Genomic DNA, 17,141 nt, shown 5'->3' on the forward strand with positions numbered 1-17,141 from the left:
CCATTGAATAGTTCTTGGTTTCTTTTTGTTGCCGCTGCGAGGTCACGGTAGAGGCTTGTGTGCGTAGCTGTTTTCACCGCGTTACGTCCCCAGCGTTAGGGTCCGCGCGAGGGTGCAACGGCATCGCAGCGAGCGCCTGAACACCAGCAGCTCTGCCCGGGACGGAGCGGGGGGAAGCCGCGGCGAGGGACGGCTGGCTTGGTCGCATGCACCTTTGCAAAGCGGGACTTTCTAACGTTGCTAACACATAAAACTAAGACCAAACTGATTGTTTCTACCGCAAACACTCTGGCTTCAGGGGCGCTCTGTTCCCTCCCCTTCTACCAGGCTTCGTACGGAGCTATAAACCTTATCAAGAGAGCACATCTGTTCAAACAGGGATTTTTAGAAGAAAAATGCAATGCCACCGGTCCAGCCCTTTGCTTAGGTGCCCAGCCACCTACAGAAACCTGCCTTCCCTACAAGGGCAGACGCGCAGTTCCTCATTAACCTTCCAAATCAACTTTACACTCTACTAAAACACTGTTTTCCTGCCCCATTTAGCCATCCCTGACTGCGATAAACTTTTACGGGGCCGGTGGCCAAGAGAGAGCCGAACGGCGGCTGGGACTGCAGAGATGCTTCAGACGCACGAAGCTCAACCCGCCGCGGGCTTCCAAAACCCAGCGAGCCCCGGCCTGGCCACCTAGAGAAGGGACTTCTAAAGGGACACGCGTGACGACAAGAGCATCCGACCCCTCTCCAACCGTGATTTTTACAACGCATATTTTCTGAAGCGACAATGCCGCAAGTATGATGCAAAATTTATTCTGCACCACCCCCCCCGCCAAGCACGAGGGATTAATAAAAATTTGGGATTATATATTATTAAAGTGCTGTAATTGGCAGGAGGGTGGAGAGAGAGAAAAATATGGATTAAAAAAATTGCCAAGTAAATTTATGCACTGTCGTTGCTTTACTACCTAATTAATTCAGTAATTTCAAAAACAATTTTATTTATGTTCCATTTACCACATCAAAAGTGCAAAGAAAAAAAAAACCACAGTGATGCTAAAATAATACCTCAAGGCATCTATTTTTAATCAGTAAAAAATAAAAAAAAAAGAAATCCAAGCCCTGGTTTCTATACAATCTCTCTTGGGCAGACCACCAACTCTAAGAGAGAGAAAACAGCCGAGCCCTCTGTGAGTGCCTTCCTGGCTGCCGAAAACAGAGCTTGTCAAAAAAAAACAAATCCATAATGGCCTGAGGCTCCTCTCCAATCTATTTTCTGCTCAGCTGGTTTTAAATGAAGTTATTATGAGTCATTAAAACACCCGCAAGCCTGTGGAAGTCAGCCAATTACAATTTTAAATTTAGCCTGTTCTCTACCCCATTCTCTTGTTTTCTTCTTTTGCCCACATAAAGCTGCTTTTTTATTTTTATTATTATTATTGTTATTATTATTTCCCTTCTCCTCTATTTCACCCAAGTGGCAGAGACAGTTATGCAGATCTCTAGTACTTTACACAAAAAAAAATAAAAATAAAAGAATCTAAACAGGGCCAGAAAAGATCAAACTACCAAATCAGCTTGGAATTAGGAAGGCAAAAGGCTTTTTCTCATTGTTCTTTTTTCAAGTGTCATAAAATGTAATAATTGAATATAAAAAGAAAAAAAAAGGAACAGGTTTTAAAAGGTAAAGACAGACTTGCAAATCGAGCATGAATGTCAGCGTAAGTCACCAAATATGATGAGCTCATTTCGTTTTTAAATCTGGAAGGTAATGGTGTGTGCGGCGCTATTACGGCGGCGTTGGGCTGGGCGCGAGGCGGCCCCGCACCTCCGCTCCCGCGCTCCTTCCGCAGCCGCCCTCCGGCTCCCGGCGTCCCCTGTCCCGGTCGGCACAAGGGCTGCCAGCTCCGGCCGCGCTGGAAGGGACGCCTGGGCTCCGCAGGACACCCGGCGCCCGCAGAGCCCTCGCTCGGCTCCGTATGGATTATACGCCTCCCCGCAAATAGCCGTGTACGGCGGCGGCGCCCTCGGTTCCGCGCAATTAGATCCGTAGCAAGTTATTATAGATGTTTAGACAATTGTTCAAGGCTCTCGAGGAGGCAGCGCGCAGGAAGGCGGATAATAACCGTCGTGTGCCGGGAGGCTGCGAGGGCGCGCGGCGGGCGCAGGCGCGCGGGACGGCGGTGGTGCTCCCGGCCCGGCGGCTCCTCGGGTCGCGGCCGTCCGTTTGCAAGGTCCGGCACGACCCGGCTCTTCCGCTGCTGCTGCAAACCGCCAGGCCGTGCCCCTTCCCCCAGAGCAGGGCGCAGCGGCCCCCTTGCAAGACCCCCGCGGGCTGCAAATGCCGCATCCCGCGGGCATCCGCGGAGCCGCCCAGCACGGCGGATGCGGGGTGGCCAATTCCAGCGTTCAGCAGGAACGAAGGAAAGGTGAAACGCCACTTTGCGACGGGCTGCTAGCTGTCCTTACCTACCTTAAAAAAAAAAAAAAAAAAGAGGAAGGAAGAAGAAGAAAAAAAGAAAAGATGAAAAGACGAGATGTAGGCAGTGCAGAAGGAATGCTTATTCCAGGGAAGAAAACTGAATCACTTCTACGTATTTTGCCAACTCATCACCACAGAGCAACAGAATGTACCCAAACATAGCCCGGACCACAGCGCTTACGCCGAAGGCATCCTCACCGGATGCTCGCCCCCCTGGAGAGGCTCCCTCCGGAACACGAAGGTGTTTGTGAGCTGCAGTGCAAGAGGATTTGGAGGAGAAGGGGATCGATGCACCCGAAGGCTCGGGGTTACTCGCCCGGCGCCGAGCTCCCGAGGGGGACCCGCTCGCGGGGGCTGCACGCTGCTGGCCGGGAGCGGCGACACGGCTGCCCGGGGCCGGGGTGAAGGCTGGCCGCCGGCCGGGACCTTTGCCCGGGGCCGAGGCGCTTCGGTGCCACATCACCCAACTGAGTCATCCGCCCGCAAGCAGGCCGAGGGGTGAAGGCCGCCCGCCACCCTGCCGTGGCCCGGCCGCCCTCGCCGGACGCAAGGCTGGAAAGCGCGTGCGGACGGGCGCTCGCCGTCAGCGGGGGCCCGGCTTCCCCTCATGCTCAAGGAGCCTTTCTCCACCAGCACCTCCCAAGCCGGTCAGCAGAGAAGCAGCACGTGGGAAGGGGAAACCTTGCTCTAGAGGAAAGAATAGATGAAAGGTAGGGAGAGTTGTCTGAGCGCCACCAACACCATCCTATAAACTTCATTAGCCACATGCAAATCCAAACGCTGTTTGGGGGCAAGGGGAGAGAAGGGGGAGAAGGGGATATTTTCAGATTAAAAAAAAAAAACACCCAACAATTTTAGTTTAGCAACAAAAAAGAAAGGTTATTACATAATTCCCACTTTTCCTCCACCCTTAAAGTAATGTTCTATCTGACAGCCTCCTCTCAGAGGGGAAAAAATGACAAATCCAATCCAAAATTCAACAGCCTGTGTTCTGTTCAGAAAGCACACAGTGTACTATACAGCCCATAAAACTCCAAACAGCCTCCAGACACTTCTGCAATCGTCCTCCATCAAAACACTTTGTCTTGCATACAAAAATAAGATACAGTGCTGAACGGAATACGAAATCAGCCCATTACAGTACAGGGAGGCTGCTACTTAGCAACAAGGGGGCTTTAAAGCCGCGATGCTCTACAGGAAACAAAATCTGTCAAGCCTGTTGGGCAAATGATAAACATTAGCAGTATTAAAAAACACAAAAGCCATGTAAATGGATCGCGCACAGTGCGGGCAGGGATGGAGAGGAGGAACCATGGGGCACGGGGGGAGGGCGCTGGGCTGCACGTCCGCTCACCCGAAACCTGGGTGGAAAGGTACCGGCGCGCTGGTGCTCTCCCCTCCCCGGGGTGGGGGCGGAGGGTTTCGGGCGCGATGACCTACAGTGAACTTTGAGAACTTTCCCATCTAGCATGCACGACGAGGAGCCTGAAAGAAAATGGGCTGCACTGTGATGATCACATATATTTAGCAGTATTAATGTAGACAGATGTGCATAAGATTTATTTGCTACAGAGAGCACTATGGTGTAATGGGTCCTGGCATCACACTCTGCATAAAGCTCAGCAGAACACCTTAAATAACAAAAAGCAGCCAAAAGAGGGGAGAAAGGAGAAGCGGTGACGGATGAAAAATAAATATATTTCATCAGGTAAAGGGGAAAAAATAAGCTGGCTCTGAATCAGCAGCTGGGTCTAGGATTCCAGCCAAAACAGGAGCTAAAAAGCAAACCATATTCTTCTAGTCTCAGCTTAGACTCTTGAGGCAGAAGGGGGGGGGGGGAATGTATTTTTCATCAGCCAGTGTATAATTTATAAACAGCATTAAACAGTTTTTGTTTTCTTTTTTCCTCTCTCCTGTGTATGAGGGTTGGCCAGCAGTCAAGCCTGCATTAATTTCTGCTTTGGGTACAGTGTGTTCTTGGATGCACATCTGCGAATGATCATAAACTCTCTGGAATGCTGGCAGAACATCCAGACCTGCCGGCAAGCCGATGACATCACTCTGGGAATAAGTTTGGGATACCGGCCAACATGGGGGGGGGGAGGGGGAAGGGCACGCGGGGGGAGGGTGAAAAATCCCCAAAGAATCTTAGTGCTTCCCTTTCTGCTTAATTTTACATCGAGGCAACCGCTGACGGGGGCAAACAATAACAACACACATCCGCCCCGGCAGCACCGGCACCGAGATGAACTATCTCCTCCATCTCTGACACGCGGCGATAAAGCATCTTCCTGAGCTCAGTGCTTAATAAGGAGATAACCACGGAACACGAAGAGGAAGAAAAGTTTACATTCATTAGAGAGATAGGCAGCAAATGAATCAGCCGCAGCGCTAGATCTGGGCACGATAAGCCCCGTCCCCCGAAAACGCTCGGCGGGCACGGCAGCCGGGGGCAGGGGGACGGGCTGGGAGCGCGCGGCAGCAGCCGGTGCGCCGCAATGGCTCCCGCGCCGCCGCCACCGCCGCTTTTGTTTCGGCTCTCAGCCGCCTCCTGCAAGCCGGGCCCCAGACCTCAGCTGTCAGGACGCCGCTCCGCTCCCGTCGCAGAGCCGGCACCGCCTCGGGAGCCAGCGAGAGCAGCCCCGCCGGGCGGGCAGCGGGTCTCCGCGCCCGCCTCGCCTTTCCCCGACGTCCGCTGCCGCTTCGCCGGGGACCACCCTCCCCGCGAACGCCTGCACCCGTTCCCCAAGCTCTTCCCGCGGCTGTCGAGCCCTGAGCCGCGCGAGCCCTCCTAACCGGGCGGCTCCGAGCTGCCGAGAAGAGATCCGGCGGGAAGCAAGGGCCGGGTCTGCACCGCCTGCACGCGCAAGCGCCCGGCGAAGCGGCACCTCGCTCGTCTCCCAGGGCACGGCGCGGGCTCTGCCGGGGCGGGCGCGCAGGAGAAGGCCTCCCTCCTGCTCCTGAGGGTCCGGGGACCCATTGCGAGACGGCCGTACCCGCAGCCTGCGCCCCGGTCCCCGCACAGAGCCCTTCGTATTGCCAAAGGGCAGGTCGGTGCTTTGCGTTTCTGCTCGTGGCACGGCCAGAGCTCGGCGTGTCTGGGCTGGGAGGAAGCCAGGCCGGCTGCCCTCCCCGCGCCCGACACCTCCGCGACAGGACCACGGGCGCTCTGCAGCGACCGCCCGCAGCAGCCTCACAGCAGCTCCCCAGACCTGCTTCTCCAGCAAACGGAAAGGCGCATCCTCATCCCCGGGCCCAGCTATGTCGCTGGCAGCCACAGCCCAAATGGGTCAAAGACGGACAAATTCAAGCGTGCTCTTTCCAAGGCCGGGTTTGGCGCCCCTTCCTAGGACGGCACCCTTCCTTCCGCAAATGCACCGGGAAACCAGCTCGCTAAGCGTCGGCAGGGAAGCATCTTTACTCCTTGGGCGATTCCAAAGCTGCAGGCTCTCACGCGCGTGGGGCTACCAAAGCTTGCACAACGCTGGGGCATTTCGAAAGCTGTTTGCAGGAAGGACACGCAGCGTCGGGGCAGCGGTGCTGGCGCTGCCTGTCTGCTGCGGAGCGGCATGCAACTGTCCACGTGCAACACCTGTGCTGGCATGGCGTCCGGCAGAGCATAGCCGCAACGCTTACCAGAGGTTGCCCCCACCTGCAGCGTGGGGCTGAGAAAGCCCACGACTTCCATCTGCCCAGCAGAGAGATTTCCGACAAGGAGGAAAGGGGAAGGGAGCGAGAAGCGCAGAGCTCTCCCTCCCTCCCCGGGACGCAGCCTGGCAGGAGCACGAAGCGAGGCTCCCGCGCGCACAGCGTGCCACCGGCGCACGAGGCCTAGGACTTCAGGGGCAGCAGGGGATGAACATCAGGTCAAAGCAGGTTACTTGATAACCGCCCTCTGAGGGTGCAGGCGCCCGCTTAAAATCGGATGCACTGAGCGTGTTTGGGAAGCTAGCTACGCATGCACTTGGTGGTCCTGAGCGAGCTGCCCGGGGTCGGTCGACAGAGTTTATAAACCATATGACCAGTAAGTCAGGAGCTTCTCACTTTCCCTGGCAACTTTTCTGGGAGAGAAAGAACTCTGCTATTCTCTTCATATATGTTTTTAAAGTTTTTAAAAGCACATCTCCACTTAGGAATAGACAGCCTTAATGCAACCACACAGCACATACATAAATACTTTACACTTCATTAAGGGTAAGCTTATATTGAAATGTAAACATTTGGTGGAGTATTTATCATGCACCTGAAAGCTGCTGAGATAACACTGCCAAATAACCTCAGCATCCCATTAAGCACCACAAAGCCCCATAGGGCTGGCTGGGCATTTGTGAGGATTACAACTATTACACCTACCTACGCAATATTCACGTCTCCCCACAATAAGTTTCCATAAGAAATACACCCACATGAGCTTTAAAGCATGAAGACAGCAGCTATATGCTTTACTGGGAGATGGCGTTTTTCCAAAGCCTTTCCCCACTTGCCCTCTCGCGGGGAGATTTCTCAAGGGTACCCTACGCTGCGGGTGCCGGCGAAGCCCACGCGCAGCCACGGGAACGGGGGGCTGCAGAGCCCCGCCGCGGCGCCGCTCGCTCACGCACGCACAGACCCAGCCCGGGACGGGGCAGCTCGCAGCCGGGACACGGCTGGAGGACGAGGACAACTCCGCCATCTCCCTGCTCGCACGCCGGCTGCCTGCACGGAGCGGCTGAGGCCCCGGTCGGTGAGAGCGGAGGGGAGGACAGCGACTTCGGCGCCCAGCTGGGGCAGAGCCCTCGCGGCCCGAAGCAAGGCTCCAGGACCACCTGGACGGGTCTCGTTCATCGATGGGTTGGGTTGCTCTGGGCTGATCTAGGCCCATCTTTACCAGCAGCTCTCCCCCACAAACACTTCATGAGTTAAACACATCCACCCCAAACGAAAACTTGGGTTAAACTCAAGGTTTCCCACCACCGGCGTTCGGGGCCTTTGGAGGGGGAGCTGCTGGGTGGGGGCACGAGCCGCCTCGCCAGGGCGAGCTCTAACCGAGCGGACGGTCAACACGCGCACGCCGCAGACCGGCTTCGCAGCGTCGTTTCAGCACGCTAGCGCTGCAAGCAGGACCTGGCGCTGCCCCTCCAGTGCAACCTCATCTCATCCCGGACCGGGCAGGGAGGAAAGGAGAGGGGTGCAAAGGTCCCATGCTTTAATAAATAACAGTGCTGGAACTTCGTGCGGCTGTTTTCAAGCGCTAGAGCAGCTCTCTCTGCCTCTCACCCCACCCTCGCCAGATCAGAAAAAAAAATTAATCTTGCGCGATGACAAACTTGGCTCAGCGTTCACTGTACATACTGTACCCACAAAGCTGGCGGCCAGCCAGGGACTGGCCGGGAGCCAAAACTACAATAACAAACACGAGCGGCGCGAGCCAGCGAGCGGGGCGGCCGCAGGCGGAGGGACGGGCGGCGAGCGGAGCGGGGTGCGCGGAGCCCGGGGCAGCCAGGCGTGCGGCGGGGGGGGGTGGGGGGACACCCCGCGAACCACACCACGACGGGCAGCCGTCAGCGCGAGCCCCCGCAAACGCCGTAGCTGCCTCGGCGCTTGCGGCTGCCAGCAGCGCTTGGGAAGCCCGCGTCAGGAGCGAGAGGTGAACCTGCCTCCGTTCGGGGATTGCCCCGGTCTCCCCCGAAAGCTGGGGGGCAGAAATTCAGCGGGGCCAACTAGAAACCCCCCCAAGAAAACCTGCCACCTGCCCAAACTCATCGCTACGAAGCTCCTGCAGTCAGCTCCCCTACTAATGCAGGCGCGGAGGAGGCACAGTGGGGAAAAACATGTATGTATAGAAGTGCCCTAAGTACGCTGCTGCCAGAAGGGCGAGGGAGGGAGAGGGGCAGGAGGAAGCAAACGCAGAAGCACCTCGAGGCGGGCAGGGCCTGGGAGACTTTGCAGAAGCTAACGTGACAGCCAGCAGCCTTTCTGCTCAGGCTGGCCCTGGGATCTCGGGCACCGCACCGCAGAGGCGTCCCCAAGGCACGGCACGCGGCCGGGGCCAGGAGCACCCTGCCGGCTTGTGCTGGAAGACCCCAACCGCGGCCACGTCCTGCCGTCCCGGCTTGCAGCGGGACCTCACCCCTTCCCCGGCACGGCACCCAGCCTTGCAGCCTTGCCTTTGGCAAGCACGGCTCGCTGCCTTGCTCCCAGCGCTCCCCTCCTCCTTCCCAAGCCGTACCGCAGCAGCGAGGATTAAAAGAAAGACAGCAGTCAATACCCAGGTCAAAGTACGCACGGGAGAAAAACCCAAACAAAACCACACGGAAACCTCGCGCATCAGCGCAGCAACCCTGGAGAAAGAGCAACAGGCTCATCCCACACAGAGGACAATTTGAGAAGCGCTCGAAAACCTGCGGATGTTTACTGAGCATCCTTCCTTTACCGGCGGTTTGTGCCACGTTTGCGTGCGTGTCTGTGGTTAGCACTGCAGCTAACTCCCTCCACGCCGGCTACCCGCCGCGTCGGGAAGGGCTCGCTTGTTTTCTCTGCATCGGGACCGCCAGGATCCAGATGTTAATGATATACATCAAAATGGATCCAGAGGTGCCTGCTGAAGGTACCTGCTAGGAAAATCTATGAGTTTCCCTTCGTGCAGAGTTCAGGGCTCTCCGGCCTTGCAGGAGCAGCTCTCAGGGCTTCGAAGAGATGTTCCTCCAAGGTCAGGAAAGGGTCCCCAAAATGCAAGAGGCCGAGCTAGGGATTCCTGTCCTCCAGCTGCTCCCTTCCCCGTGCTACCAGCTCCCTGCACCCACAACCAGGAGGATGCTTCACGCTTCCAGAGTGCTGGGCAGATGCTAACTAGTCCTCACTGCTTTCCCCACTGAGTTCTGAGGAGACCCAAATTACGCCGCTCCCGACACTTTGGAGGGAGCGAGGGAAGCAAGGTAAGGGACGAGCTCCAGCCCGGAGCCAGCAGCCGGTCACAGCAGGGCTGGAATTCAGCACTCGGCTCACTGCGGTGACTCCAAGGACACGGACAAGGATTCCTACGCACATTTGAGCAAACGGGTCCAGTGGCTGCCTGCATTTTTTTTTAAATAAAAAACCTAGCTGTACATGGGGTTGCATGCCCAACAGGAATCTTGGTCTAAATTAACTTGCAGAACACAAAGTCTTCTCACTAGCTTAGCATTCCAACCTTTCTATATCTATTTAATTAAAGGGCCTGCATAATTTGAAGCTGATAGTTAGATTCATTAGACAGAGAATACCTAATTCTGCAACAGTTTTGCTAATGAAACTGCAATGGGTGTTTGTACGTGAAGAATACAGTATTGGGACACAGGCCCATTAACCGACACACGCAGAAGCTGCAGAGAAGGGAATACACACGCTATTCGAGACCTCTTCGTGGCAGGAGGGGAGATACAGAACTGAATAACAAGCAGCCATGTGGTATTTTAAGTTTGTTATTCCAAGCTGCTTAGCCCAGAAAATATTTCCCCAATTAAAGAATTGAAAACAAACTCTCAAAAAAATTCAGATTACTGGCACCGGAATAGAAGTTTGCAGTTTGCTGCTCGGAGCAGGGTGAAGCAACCCCTGCACGCGTCTCTCGCAGACAAGACGCGGGAGCCAGGCGGCCCCACCGCGTTTGGGTGGGCATCGCGGACGCGGGGAGCGCTCCCTTCCGCCGCGCCGCCGGCCCCAACGTACCTGAGTGAGCCAGTAAGTGCATCCGCAGGCGCAAGCTGTCCAGAAACCGCTTCCCGCACAACTCGCATCCGTACGTCTTCATACCGCTGTGCAGCTTCCTGGGGGGAAACAGAGATGGATTAGTCCTCTCGTGTTTTTCGGAGAGGGGAGAGGGTAAAGGGGGGACGTTTATTTAAAACGGAGCACTGAGAACCTTCTGAATATTTCATGACATCTACACGTTATCCGTGAATTTCCTCATTAACTCGGTGGGAACACAAATCACAAAAACACTCGTTTCGCAGCAAGCCAGGCGGTCGCAGGGACGGAGCGGGGCCGAGCGGGGTTTCTCCCGGCCAGCGGCGGCAGAGACCTCCGGCAGCGCCTCCAGTGCCGCGGGGCGCCCCGCTCCGCTCCGCTCTGCTCCGGCGGCCGTGCGGCAGACGCCCGGCCCGGCCCCGAGGGACCTGCTCGCCCACCCTGGGGACGCCGGGCGCCAGCTCTCGTTTAAAAAGCACTTTTTCAAAAGCACTGATGGGAGCTGCTGATGTCCGAGTTTTCAGGACGGGTCAGATTAGCTTCTCCTGGTTAATATTTGTCATCGTTTTTTCAGTTGGATTCTCTAAACAAACCTCATCAATCTGAAATGATGACCGTTTACACTGAACTACTTCAACCTATTGAGATAAATTGCAATGAACTATTCAAATATATTCAAGAAATGTATTTGCCACTAACATACTTTAAAAAAAAGAAGCCAAGCTGTGGAGCCAGACACGGTTCAATACCTAGACTCAGCATTTGCAAACATGTGCCAGCCCAGCTTCTGACACCATAGAGTTTTCTGCAGGTGAAGAAATAGCATTTCCTCCATTTCCATTCATTCGACTAATTTAGCTTGGTCATTCAAAGGAAGAAACCAACTGGGAGTTGAAAGACCAGGAAAAGTTGTTTTTCTCTCTAACTTAAATTGAATAAAAGAGTCTGTGGAAGAAGAGAGCTCTTTGGCCACGAAAGACCTGCTGACAGGCAACCGGCCCGTTCCGCTTGTTAGCCACTCTCGCTGTTAACGCAAAATCTGTTTTGACAAACTTCTTTCCTACGCACCAGGCATTTTATAAAACATGTAGCATTAGCCCAAAAAATTTTCAAGAGGTTGTTTATACGCATTTTTAATCACATCCCAATTTCCCCCCAAACTGAGCCTGGCAGAAATCACAGGGAGAAGGCAATCACCGGCTGGCAAACAGGAAACAAGTCACTCACCACTTCCTAGCATTGCAAGCACAAAGCACAACACGAGCGCGTCGCACCACGCAGCTCCTTAGCTAGGACCGCAGAGGAGGACCGCGCGTCCAGACGGCGCGACGGCACCATCGGCTTGCACATCACGCCCGTGTCTGCGCCCAAGGCAAGGCCAAGGAGACCCTCAGCGGGAGGCACGCGCGGCCCTGCCGAGCCCCGTGCAGCCCCCGTGCATCCCCCCTTCTCTCCGAGCGGAGCCAGGAAGTGAGGGCGAGCGCCGCCGGGCTGGACCGCGCCAGCCGGGACCCGCGGGATTTTCCTCCCGTTCCTGCGAAGATGTTTATTCTCCTTCTTTGGGTAGTAACAACCCGCAGCAAATTGGAGCTCTCTATCAAGCGAAATAACATTTAGCAGGCAGTGTTTGCACAGACCCGGGCAGAAGTATTGTCCATGCCAGACTACAGCAAACAAACAAACAAAATCAATCACGTTCCAGGCGCTGTCGTTACAATCCGGGAGCCATGTCACAGCAGCACAGACCACGGTCAATGCAGCGGGCAAGCGCGCTAAGCTCAGAGGCGCAGGGACAGTCATGGCCTGGGCAAGACGGCGCAGGAGCCCTGCCAACGCGGCCTCCTTTCCGATCCCGACCTCGCACCGGCCGCTCGATCCTTCCGAGCAGCGTTCTGCTGTGCATCACCGCTCCCAAGGCCATTCGTCACCCCACCGTTAGGGCCGGCTGCTGCTCGGCCCCAAACCACCTGCCCGCTGACGCTGCAGAGACGCGTCGCAGCGGCAGCTTGCAAACACCTATTGCGCGCCGACTCAACGGGGAAACATCAAACGGAATAGCAAATGCCCTGAACGAACGCTCAGCGCTTTGGTTATTTCATAACGTCAGATGTGGATAAACAGACTGTTTTCACAAACCAACTAAGCTTTGTAATCGACACAAGCGTTTCAAAAAAATAAATATCCAAACAACAAATGCTTCCAGCCAAGTTTGCTAGCTTTTGCTTAAGAGACACACCTCATTTAATAGGATCTTTTCATACTGATGGCAGGGAAGGGTTTGTGACAGCTGAAGCATGTGCAGGGTTTCAAAATCAGATGCTGTAAACAGAGAACTATTTGTATGCGTTTGAGAAGTAATACAGCAAATATCTACATGCCGACCTCTGATCAAATCCACCATTTATCATCACTTTGCAATAAGGCAAGTATATTTTTATTGCGCTGTTGCCAAAGGCGAGACAGAAAGAGTCTTGTACGGGCCTGGAGAGAGGCTGCAATGGGAAAGCAGCGGTCCTTTGGCGGTCCTGCTGGGGAGCCGAGCTCCTTGGCCACCCGATGCGGAGAAACGCCGCAGCTCGCACGCCGACGGCGAGTGCCGCTCACCTCTGGGCCATCGCGCTGGCACGGGTGATGGTACGGCTCCGTTTTATCGCACGAGAATTCTGTTTTCCTGGCACATAAAGTAACCAGCTGTTATCTCCGCAGTCCTCACCACCAAATCCTACCCAGGAGCGCCCCTTCTAGCACCAGTCCTCGCTCCCTGGAAAGAGCAGAAGAGTCAAGAGTCCCAGCCCTTCCCCTGACATCTCCACGTGAGCACGGTGGACAGTCCGGTTTCCTTGCAATCAGACACGAACGCGTCACGCTGAGAAGGTACCGGTGTCCAAAGCAAGTTAAAATGGGAGGCGACTACAGGGATTTCATTCATGGGCAAAGGTGTTTGCAAAAGACTTGGAATGGAGTCTGTTCTTCTCGGATTTGCTTGCAAGTATTCAGTCATTTCATTTGTACAGAGAATGAAATTCCTTTGCACTTCTCAATGCAAAACGATTGTGCACAAATATTTGTCCACATCACAGGTGCTTACTATGTTAAGAAGACCAAAAGGAATTGCATACCTCAAAGTGCCACTCTTAGTGAGACTTCTTTCATATCAAATTAGGACAATTTATTAATTCAGCTCACAGACAGATTATTGAAATCAGGTGGGTAAATGCTCTAGTCAGAGACTGAAAAGTTTTTCCCAAGCTTGCACCATGAAAGAAAACTGTCTGTCCATATTGTATTTCAAGATAGCGTAGCAGTGTGATGCACTCTGTAAGAAGCCATTTACCATTGCAGACGCTACCTTCAGGTGATGTGCAGAGCAGGTAGCCCCATATTCCGCCTGTGAGCAAGCTTGCCGTGGATGCTAAGCTGCATCCCTTGCGACGCTAGGCTGCAGAAGGAAGCACTGGGATGTTCCTCACTGAGCAAACACTCAAGAATGAAAAAAAGAAGGGAGAAAAAAAAGGAAAAGAGCAAGTTTCTTTCAACTCTTAACTTTGCTGAATAATATAATTATTAATCGAGCTTGTCCTGAATTCACTGTGTCATAGTAGAGGATTAAGAGTCATGCACGAATTCAGGCCAAGAAGGTTTAGAATCCAAAGGATTTATCTGCCTTGCAAAAATAAATAAAACACAAGCCTCCTGACAGATTCCTACTGCCAAGAAGTCAGCTAAATAAGTGACAATCTTCTAATTTTGCATTTTTAATTATGGACATGCCTGTCACAGTTCCACAGTTAAGGCTGAGTTGAGTTCTGCACTTAAAGAGAAGGTTAAACCACTTTGTTAGGAGGAACAGAGCATCTCCTTTGCCAAAGCTACAGCGCTCGCCTCTGAGGCCAGAAAGTATTCAGTGAATTAAAATGTAATTGGTTAATTAGTTCAAGTAAAACTTGCACTTTTTTAAAGCAATTCTTAAGAAAAGTATTACTTGGGTTTAGAACGTTTTTGTCCAAAGCAATCTTGAGAATAACAAATACTTTTAACGTCTCAAAATAAAATATTATCTATAATTACACTGACTGCATTCAAGCATTTTATTTCAGGAAATAACGGCCATTTTTTCCCTGTTGATTCTCTTTCTCTGGATGCTTTTCTCCAAGTGAAGACAAATTAGGTTCTGCAGCGATGAACTCTGCTAAAAAAATGCCTTCCTTCCAAAGTGCTGCCACCTCTCCTTGTTGGGACGAAGGTCACCCAGGACCTCAGCTAGGACGTTCTTCAAACCAACTGAGGTCTCCCAAGGGAGCGGGCAGGGGTTGCCCTCCAAGAGGAGACAGTCCTGGATGGAAAAGCCCCGTCAGCGGCACCAAATCTTTAGGAACACGTTACTCTCTTGGGGTTCGTTTCTGAGATTTTAGTAGCGAAATTGCACAAAGACTTCCCCAGCTTCAAAACCAAAAAACAACCCCCCAAACACACGCTGAGCTGAACACGAGGCTCAGGACTTGTCCGTAACCCGCACGTACAGAAAGGGAGAAACGGGCCAGCTGGGAGCCTTCTCGCCCCGCGCGCCGGCGGGCAGGCGGCACCGGCGCGGGTTCAGCGGGGACGTGTTTTCTGCTGAGCGCCGCGAGAGACCTGCTTATCTCCAAAGCAAGCAAAAGAGAAACCCCAAACGTGTTTCGGTTGCCAGCCAGCAAAAATATTTCCTTCTCCTTTTCCGGAGGGGGGGACACCGATGTGCAAAGCGTCTCCTCCAGGTGGGGCAGAGCTCAAAGGCAGACGGCAGGAGGAGAAAAACGTAAGGAAAAAAAAAAAGTTAGGTTCCTCTGCATTGCGCGACCCTATAAAAACAACAACAAAATCGCAGCGGTTTCATTAGAGATACGGGTGAGTCAGGCCAAGCACGGGTCAAATTTACACTATCTTCTCGAGTGCAGTAATTTATTCTCGGCCGCGTAACGACAAGACAGACAGTAGCATCTGATGCCAGCCGTGGCCCTGGAGGAGGGCTGGCAGATAAGCCTTCCTCCTCCACCTCCCCAACAAAACGAGGCGAATCGGGGGCAAAACGGACCAGGGCGTCAGAAGCAACAAAAGCGCACATTAATCTTGCTGGTGCCACGGCTCCCTGGGATCTACACCGGCCATCAAATCTGGGCGCCGATATTTCCAGTAGTTACATAACCCGCTTATTGTTTTAAAATGCTCAAGTTCTCACCGAGTAATTTATTTTCAATATCTCTATCAACAAATTTCCACCAGGAACAAAAGTTTTTCATTTGGTGTCTGCTTGTAGGACGATCTTATCATTCGCAATCTTATACAGTCTCTTTCAACAAGGTCTTAAAGCGCTTTATCTGCTGGGTTCCTGGTAGCAAAATATGATTGAAATGTTCTATTTATGCTCACTGGATTAAGGAGATGTTGCAAAACGGCACAAAAACCTGGCAGATGTAAGCAAGGTATTACAGCTGCTCGGGCTGTTAAGATCTGAGGGAAGAGATCAATATGTGTTTCTGCAGTTTTGCTAAAGTTGTGCCTTTAAAAAGGGGGAAAAAAAGAAGAAAGTTAAGGGCCTTAAAATACATCGCTTCTCGGCGATATTGTCCAAATTTGAGTACAAAAGGACAAGCTATGCTTTATTACTGTGGCCTGATACTAAAAATTAAAGCCCAAGTATTCCGTTCATCCTGAAAAGTCCCCACGAGCAAGCTGAACCACAAGGCATTGAAAGCACCCCGAAAAAGGAAAAAAAATAAAATAAAAAGAAAGAAAAATCGTTTCTTTTAGTGCGCCCCAAGCAGCCTCGCTGGCTTCCACCCCCAGAGCCGCGCTCCGTGACTCTGCCCGCTAAAAACCATGCGCACGAACGCCTTCCGCCGCCTTCGCCTACACAGCCTTCCTTCCCCGGCCCCCCCCAGAAAGGGGGCCGAAAAGCTGCCCCACGCCGGGGTGCTCTCTGCAACGGGCCCTAACTTTGCCGAAAGCCCCCGCCGCACCGACCCTTCGGAGCCCGGCGCACCTATTCGGGGCATTTGATTACTTTTAAGTATATGTTTTTCCCTCAAATAGACTGAATACAATGGTTAGGAAATTTGACAGAAAACTATTCTGAGCCATTTATTGCCTTAATACGCACCTTTGTCCAACAGGCAGTTTTGACAAGAGCGATAAATTCCAAATTTATGTCAACAGAGCATATGTTGAACACCTCATTTCTGAGCTAAAGCGGCATGCTGCCCCATAAATCACAGTTCTGTTTGAAATGAAAGTAGATTACAGGCCTGTGTTATTGAGCAGTTAGAGCTATAGTCATATAAATCAGAACTTTTAACTCTAGGCGATCCGTTGTGCAATTAACTAAAGGGTACTTTGTCATTTCAAGGCTTGCACACAGACTTGGCAGGACGCACAGCTACCGGGGAAAGGCAAAAAAAAAAAAAAAAAGAAAAAAGGAAAAAGAAAAACCCTTATTGGCAAGTAAAGGCTTTAACACTGCAGAGTTTTGCTAAATACCTGTTGAACTACTTAACTCTAACAATAAAAGCAAAAACCCCAATAAAACCCTGCACCGCGGCCACAAACGAGCCTTGGCGTTCAGTGCACGCGTGCCGACGTTGCAGACGGCCAACGCCGCCAGCTCCCACGTGCACCTCCAAAATGAAACTCTATACGTAGGCACCGCCGCACGCGCGGGGCGCAGGACGCCGTCACGCGCAGCATCGTGGCGCACGGCTCGCTTCGTGCTCTGCAGAGCGCCGAGAAACGTCACGGGAGCTCGAATAATAAATACAGGCAGCTTGACATTCACAACAAGGTTAACCGCTCGCTCCAGCTTTGCAGGGAGCAGAAGCGCCGCCTCGTAAGGAAACCTCACCCCAGCCCTGCTGCCAGCACGAGGTGTTTAGTGCTAACGGCTCCGTACCTTTCCTAGCATTTCAGCGTCAGTCGGTGGCCGACGCTT

The 17,141-nt window shown here is 53.1% G+C and overlaps 1 protein-coding gene across 2 annotated transcripts in view; it reads right to left on the reverse strand.

Moving 5' to 3' along the window:
* ZBTB16 (zinc finger and BTB domain containing 16) overlaps positions 1-17,141 on the reverse strand; it is a 97,068-nt gene that overhangs the window by 44,262 nt on the left and 35,665 nt on the right. For both annotated transcript variants that reach the window (XM_067310149.1, XM_067310148.1), the window contains exon 2: positions 10,163-10,260. In XM_067310149.1, the coding sequence (XP_067166250.1) occupies positions 10,163-10,260 (98 nt within the window). The remainder of the gene's footprint in view (positions 1-10,162; positions 10,261-17,141) is intronic.

This window comes from Apteryx mantelli, chromosome 23, assembly GCF_036417845.1.
Source record: "Apteryx mantelli isolate bAptMan1 chromosome 23, bAptMan1.hap1, whole genome shotgun sequence".
NCBI classification, from domain to species: Eukaryota; Metazoa; Chordata; class Aves; order Apterygiformes; family Apterygidae; genus Apteryx; species Apteryx mantelli.